At 39.3% G+C, this 7,723-nt stretch overlaps 1 protein-coding gene across 1 annotated transcript in view; it reads left to right on the top strand.

The window, feature by feature from the left end:
- The window catches only part of SPATA6 (spermatogenesis associated 6), a 42,538-nt gene extending 36,001 nt beyond the window's left edge, over positions 1–6,537 (top strand). The window contains exon 13 of the mRNA XM_032192083.1: positions 550–6,537. Within this exon, the coding sequence (XP_032047974.1) occupies positions 550–730 (181 nt within the window). The 3' untranslated portion in view covers positions 731–6,537. The remainder of the gene's footprint in view (positions 1–549) is intronic.
- Positions 6,538–7,723: the final 1,186 nt, after the last annotated feature.

Genomic DNA, 7,723 nt, shown 5'->3' on the forward strand with positions numbered 1-7,723 from the left:
ATTAAAACAGTGACACATAAGATGGGGTGGGGAAGGAACACCCGATTGCCATTATATCATAATGTGTTTCGTAGAATACTTAATCCAAGATGCTTCCGATAGGCCACTTTACAGCTGCAACCACAGTAATTTAATATACCTCTGATAGATTGTCTTCATACTGAAATAGCTGCTTGTGGTTACATTTTGACCTTCAAAGGACACAGCAATCCTACTGTGTTGCTCTTGCATAGGCTCAGTGCCTAGTCACACTGCCTGTCAAAATACAGCAAAATGACTGCATGCTCTTTTAGAAGTAATTCTCTTTTTATTTGGGAGGTATTGCCAAGTCCACAAGGATAGGTGGGGGAGAATTTGTGTGAATGAATAATGTAGGGTGGGTTTCCATTTCTTAGATGTAGCTGCAGTGCAGTTTTTATTTCTGTCTTTGAAAGGTAATCTGTGGTTAGCAGCTTTACATTTGGGTTTCTGCTTCTGCATTTGGATTTGTACGTCTGTTTCCTCTTATCTTGATTTGATCATTATTTTATATCTTCTTTGTGTTGACAGTTCACCAGTGCAGCGGAACACCACTGTTCCATTGGATAATGGTGAATACTGGTCCAGTCGTGCAGCTGTATACAAAGGGAAGTCTCACAGAGCAATCTTTGAAGACAGTCTCGAGAAAATATACAGAAACATGTACCGAAAAGCTTCTGGCATTGTTTCAGACCAAAAACCACACTCCTGATAGCAATCTAGCTGGAAATGCACAGTACACAATGTTGATATTTCTTATGAAAACAATTTTTATGTGACAAATATTTGTACTCTATTTTTAAGGTATAATTATGTCTGGGCAGGCTTTTGGAGAAATGGGGTTTTGGCCTGGGTTGCCACTTGAATGCTATTAGCAGAACCATATGCACCCCACTACCCCCTGCATCATTATCAGGAGCAACACCTCCTCCCTAATAAAAAAAAAAAAAAAAGTACAAAGCCAAAAAAAAAAGTACAAAGCCCCTCCACAGTTAATTAAGATGGTGTTGCTCCTTTGAGACTATCAGAAAATAGTCATTTGAAGACAAATAGGTCTGTTGGACATTCCTGCCTGACATAAGTCAGGTTTCAGCTGCAGTCAATTATTATTTAAATAATTAAATCTGTTCAGTAACATAAATAGAATTGGTTGAAGAAGCAATATGTCCTAGTGTTCAGAGAGGGTGTCTGAGGGGGAGGCAAATGCAAGTGTTGATATAAAAGCGTCTGCTCTGGGAAAGAGGGAATTGGAATGGTTTTCTAGAAAATTGGGTTTGGATTGTTTATTTTTGAGAAAAGCGGAAAAAAAAAACTCTGATACTGACCTACAGATATGCTTTCAAAGTAGTTTCAAGCACCTTTAATCACAAATTTTCAAATAATGTCAAATTTTAAAAGAAACCCACACAGATCTTTGTATCAGAAGAAAAGTTGTCTTCACATACCCTATGTGTTTGAAAGTTTCTAGGTTTTCTTGAGTGCAGTCATGACATTTACCATTATACTTGTGATTTTTAAAAATACAGATAGGAAATGAGTGGGGAGGGGGAAAGACTGGAGCTAGCCAGCAAGCTTGTATACCCAGTACGGGCTTTCTGAAGTTCCTGCATCACAATCCCACCTAATTTGGAGCCTGTCCTTCCCAGCCTGCTGGGATCCTGTTGGCAAAAATCGCATCCTTTTTGCTAAAGGCCACCAAATGTTCATCAGCAGTTCAATGCTTTCCCCAGGGATGGAACCTTTTCAGCCTTGCATTGAACAGATCCCACATTAGCAGACCAGGGCAAATTGCCCATCTATTGAAAAGCAGAATGTTTTAAAAGGGCAAGAGTGTCCATCTCCTGCTTCCTTTTAGAATGGGGGGGGGAAAACAAATGCCTATTCTGGCTCCTTCCCTGACTGAGCGAACAGATTCAGTTACACCAATGCCATATTACCTGTTAGGATTGGATAAAGGATAAAGCTTGCAGTACAGATGGCAGAACATCTGACTGTAACCTGCCAGCATGCAAAGATAAACAAAAAGTTGGTCTACTCTGCCTTCTATCCTTTAATGCTGAGACAACATAATTGATTTGAGAAAGCAGTTGGTGAGCAATTATGCTAGTGGGAAAGCACATTGAAAGGCTGTGTGCTTCTGTTTCAGGAAAGGGGACTCTCAGAGGAAGTGTCTTCCATATAGACATTTCTATTCCTTGTAGCAGTTAAACCAGTTGAAGTGGATTAACACTGATAACTTCCTGTCCCTGATGCCATTTAGCACATTACTGCTTTCAAAGGGCATTAGCTGCACAGTCTTATGGATAAGTGTTGAGGCACGCTATGAAGTAGTATACTTTTTTTGCAGTTTTGCAAAATAAAACTTACCCAAGCCATGCCACTGAAGGCATGATGGCTGTATTGTGCTACCAGTACCTGGTATGCATTCATTAGTATGTTACTACTCTTTAGTAGTCCATAAAGGAAGAGTTTTTCTTGCTGCATATGAAAATAAATATATCCAAATGGTTCCTAAATAGGCACAGAATATTCTGAGAGAGGATTTTCCAACCTTTTAGCTTAAAATTAAAATCTGAAATCTGAAAGTTGCTGCAGTTTCCTGTATGTGTTTGAGCCTTAAAGATTTGCTGTTCTTCTCATGATGACCCAGTTTTCATTCAATATTATCTGTGTTTGCCCTTGCTGGTGTCACAGCTTAATGAAAGTTACTGTCTTCTGAAGGATGGTTCTCCCCTTTGGCCTCATCTCATTCTATGATAGGGAAGTACTGTTTGTTTTTTCCCTCCTTGGCAATCCAGCATTGCAAACTTTAATCCAATTAGCTCAACGTGTAGGAGGCTGAATGCTGAGGCTTTGTTTTTTTGTGTGTGTGAATGAGTAAGGATGCAAGTTGCCTTGAATTCAAGACATGAGGGAGGTTGGAGGCCAAAGTAGAAAACCAAGGTAAGATTTCTGAGGGGTCCAGAAGCAGGGGGGTATATTGTTTAATTCCCCTAACTAAAGAAGCAAAGCATACAGTAATACGGCAACCTTTCTTCTTCCATCAAAGGCTAAAACTAGATAGGAGAAAAAGAAGAAAGTGTCATATATTGAATTCTGACCAGCATGAATATTGTCACTGAAGCCTTTGAAGGCAGTGTAGCAACAAATGAAGCAGATAGATCATGAGTGTTGGCCCTGCTCCAGCTGCAGAGGGAGATGGTGTGTACGTCTTTTTGAGTCAGCTGCTGCAGGATATGTGTTTCCCTCTTGGGTCAGAGTCATTCCACAGCTTATATGCTGTGATATGGCACAGTGCTTTTCCAAGCAATGTGCTGGAAATCCCGTTAGTTAATGGAAATTTTTTCTATGAAATGTGACTTAAGTCTTGAAGTACACTATCTGTCCATAAAATCTTCAGGCCACTTGGTTGTTTAAAGCTTTTGGCCCCTTCCCTGTTTCCTTAGCTACCTCTTCTATTAATACGCATATAGCTCAAGTGCACTGAGCACTGCTGCTCCTTTGCTACTGCAGTGTGTGATAAGTATAGGTTCAGGCAGCAAAGCAGTGTAGTAATAAACTGTAATTGTTTAGTGCACCTTGCCTTCTAATACAATTTAAATCACTTCTATCAAATGCACATTTCTAGGCTCCTGAGTGGAGTTTTAAATAGCATTTTTTTATGCTCATTCCCACTTTTTTCCTTCCCCAAAGTGGTCTGTTAGTGACAGTGGGATGGTGTAACTCCACACTCATCGTTTTACCTTCTGAAGGAAAGCTACCTACTTGAGTCTAGTAATAATGGGCTAGATTAAGAGAGAATTAGTGCACTTTCTATCAAGTCTCTCTCTTTCTCTTGTCCTCCCCAAGCTATTACAACCCATGAGTATTTTCACCAAATGTTTTGCAGAATCCAGTGTTGCTTGCAGTATGCAATCAGTGTAATATTTTAATGACTCGATTTAATAAATCAGAGTTTGCTTCCAACTTGCTCCCTCTCCTCTCTCCTATAGATCACTTTATATAGCTTAGGACCTTGGGATGGCTCAGTAGGCAGGTAGTTTGTCTACTCATTCAGTAGGATGCCAAATCCTTTGCTGAGTAATAGTTGCTTTGGAAATCACTCAGTCATTGACCTGTTGCAGATTAAAGGCAAAAATGTCAAACTCTTTAATGACTTGCCTTATCAAAGTTTTCAACAAGAAGAAAGGAAGCTTAAATTGGTCCGCTGGGGACAAGAGGCATAGGGATGGATAGAGTAAGGAACAGCTTTGTGAGATAGATGGACAAGAGTGTTCATAGCCCAGATCTGAGAGGCTTAGATGATGAGTGCTGTTCTTTAGACTGTGCATCATGTCTGAATTTTACTATTGCTTAGGGGGTTGCCAAAATGGTGAGTGGAGAAAGAAATTACCTATAGAGGTTGGGAACCTGTTTTGGGGGTAAAATAACAGAACTTCTACCTCTGCTCAGTGTTAAATTAATAGTCTGTGCTAAAATCCTTCTCATTGTTACCTCAGCTGTAAAATGGGGAGTTTGTGCTCCACTGAAGCTTAATTAAATGACTGTAAAGTGCTTTGGGATCCTGAAGTGAATGTTACAGAAATTATTTTGTGGAAGCCTGGCTGAAAAGTCCCATCTCATCTCCAGGTTACTAAAAAGACCTTATTTTAATTTTCCCACTTTTATTATTTTTTAATTAGACAATTATTAAGCAAGTCTTAATCTTATCAAGATAGAAACCTGATAAATTTAAGAAACTATTGAAAAAGACAATGAACTACTTTACTACATGTGCTTTCAGGAGTTTGACTTTACCATGGATATCCTAATCAGCTTATGTCTCTTGTATGATATGGGTTCATTAAACTCATACTAATTGATCTTTGTTTGTTTGTAATCTTAATGTTTTAGCACTTTCTTCTAAGAAGGCTAACCAGCACTATTAACATCTGTCATGTTTTGTTCTCATCCTCTTCCTAGGAAGTAAGGGGTACAAAGGTGTGTGCAACTTGACAGTGGAAGCATTTCTGTGGTGTGTTGTAGGTTTGTCAGAGAAAGTAAGTTGGAAGGAGTCTCTGCCTTTTCAGTCTGTTTGCAAGGTATTACATTATGTAGTTCTGATCTTTCTCATTTTTAGTATTGTTTTCTGGAACACTGAACTATGCAAGAATCTTGTAAATCTTATAATATGTAATGTCTTGGTCATAGGAAAGCCAACCATGATGTTAATTACTTCACTGTTACAGAGTGATCATTAGCAGGATGCTGACTTCTCAAGAGATTTAAGAGGCAAGAAATTTGGGGAAACTTTTAAATGAGTGAAAAATTAGCTTCTTCACTGCTTATTTGTAGTGAAAACGACTGAATCTAAGAGAGAACAGCATTTCTGTGGATGATCTTAATGAGCTACCTCAGTAACAAAAATTATATCTGGTGTAGGTGAGGGTCTCTGGTAGCAGCAGAGAGCCAGTCTTTGCCCAGTTCCTTTGAGTTTCAACAAATAAACTAGTGTTGTGGGAAGTGATGAAGAGCATCTAATATCCTTGTTTCTGTTATATAGTGAACAATTAAACACAAACCCCAATGCTTTTGTTAGTTTCTACTGCTTTGTCCATGGAATTCAAAACATTGTCAACCAAACCCCTTAGAAGTTGAGGCTGTAGCTCTGTTAGCAGTGTTGGCTTGTCAAAGACATTCAGTTTATTCCTTGTTTGTCTTCAGTGAGAAACTCTGAAGTGCAGTGATAATTTGTTTGAACGACATGGAGGAACAGTAATCCTTCTCCTTGCTTTATCAACGTGGAGATTCTTTTCATATTTCTGTTCAGTTCTGGGTGATTGTTTCTGACAGAGAACTCTGCATGAGATGCCATCTTCTCACCTCTACCTCTTCAGGGGAGGGAGCCTGCTGTTGCTAAGCAAGGTCTCTTTTGGTTCACAAAGATTTACAGAACCTGAGGATACAGCACAAAAACTTTGTTCTACTATCAAACACTGATGCCACTGAATGGACAGGACCACACGGGGTGGGTGTAGGAGGTTGAAAGTCAGGGTGAATCTGGGGAGATGTTTGGTGAATGGCTTTCCATGGGTTATGGATAATTCATGGTAAACAAATCAGCGTACCCCACAACCTGTGGAACTTATAAATATGTGTTGAAGTAACCAAAGCACCACTTATGTTGCTGAATGGTGGTAAATTCTAATGCTTATATTTGTATTGTCACACCGACTTCAATTTTGGGATGTTGAGTTAATTGTGTTGCTACTAAGGCTGTGTGCATGAACTGCTTCATTCAGTACTCCAGTAGTAAACATTTGCTAAGAGGTTGCTTTCCCTGCTTGCCTTGTTTTCACCACAGTCATCTAGTGTTTACATACATTTTAGCCTCTGTGCCATTTTTGAAGGCTTTATTTGTCTCATTTACGTTTTTGGTTTGGATAATACTTAAATATGAAATCCATCTGTGAAACATATTGTATATTCACGTTGAGGGGTAAAACCAGTTTTTAATTAAAATTTTATACAGCGCTTGTATTTCACTTTGTCCTGTTTTATTATGAAACACTTCAATCTTCCTCCTAAAACACATATGTCTTGTGCGTTTCAAGATGTTCCTTGTTGCTCATGCAGAACCAGTTTCTGAGCTCTGTCAGCAGAGTGCCATATGTTCTGGGGTTCATTTAGCTTCTCTGGCGTTTGTGTAGGCAGCATATTGGATGTAATGCAGCTAAGCTCTGCTCCATTCTTTTCTTTGTAAACTTGTCAAGAGATGAAAAAACCAGGGAGAAGAAAACACTGAATAATACTTGAGTGATTTGAATTATCAATAAGTTGTGGTAACTTGGCCAATCAAAACTGAGGTTTCTTGTGTACTTGAGGATTTTCCTTAAGTGTGGCTTATGCATAGCCTACGAAGTGATGCATCCCTCAGTGCTACCTGGTATTACACCCAAAACTAGTGCTGGAGATTGAGATATAACCCAAGCCATTTGGAAATGACAGGCATTATAAGCTCTCTTAATTGTGCACTGATCTGTTAGTTTTAAATTAAAAAAAAAAAAAAAAAAAGAGTAATAGTAGATGGGCATGTGAAGGGATTGTGCCTCTTTTTGACTTCTGGCTTTGTGGAAAATAACTCTGCCCTGTTTCAATGCCTGGTACTGGAAAGGCAAATCCTGCCTGAGACTGTTGGTGCCTTCATGGTAGTGTGGTGTTTTTTCTTTTTTAATAATTTTTCTTACCGATCTATTTTTTCCTTCCATGTCCCCCATAAACCAGTTGGTACCATCAGTCTTTAATATACCGCTGGTATGCAGGAACACAGCCCTGACTGTTTATTGATAGTAGTCATACATTGTCAGATACTGATCTTATCCGCCAGATGCTTTTCAGGACTGCTGTGGTGACTGTGACAGAGGACCAAAGTATTCCTGTGATACTGTAACTAGAGCTTAAAAAAAAATAAAAATAAAGGAAAAAGAAGAATAAACTTGCTAGCAGAAGTAATGCATATTAAACTGTTTCCCCTTTAGTGAGGTGTGAGGCCAAAGGGGAAGGATTTGAGTGGCTGCTTGATACGAGTGCTTGGAGGAGCGGGGAGGGAAACTTCTGCAGTCCTGCCCTAAGGTCGGTCAGAAATAACCAGCTGGAGTGACATGAGTGTAAACCTGTTTGAAGTGACAGGCAGCTCAGCTCCTGGGACTCTATTTACATATGTTTA

This window comes from Aythya fuligula, chromosome 8 (assembly GCF_009819795.1).
Source record: "Aythya fuligula isolate bAytFul2 chromosome 8, bAytFul2.pri, whole genome shotgun sequence".
In the NCBI taxonomy this organism is placed as follows: Eukaryota; Metazoa; Chordata; class Aves; order Anseriformes; family Anatidae; genus Aythya; species Aythya fuligula.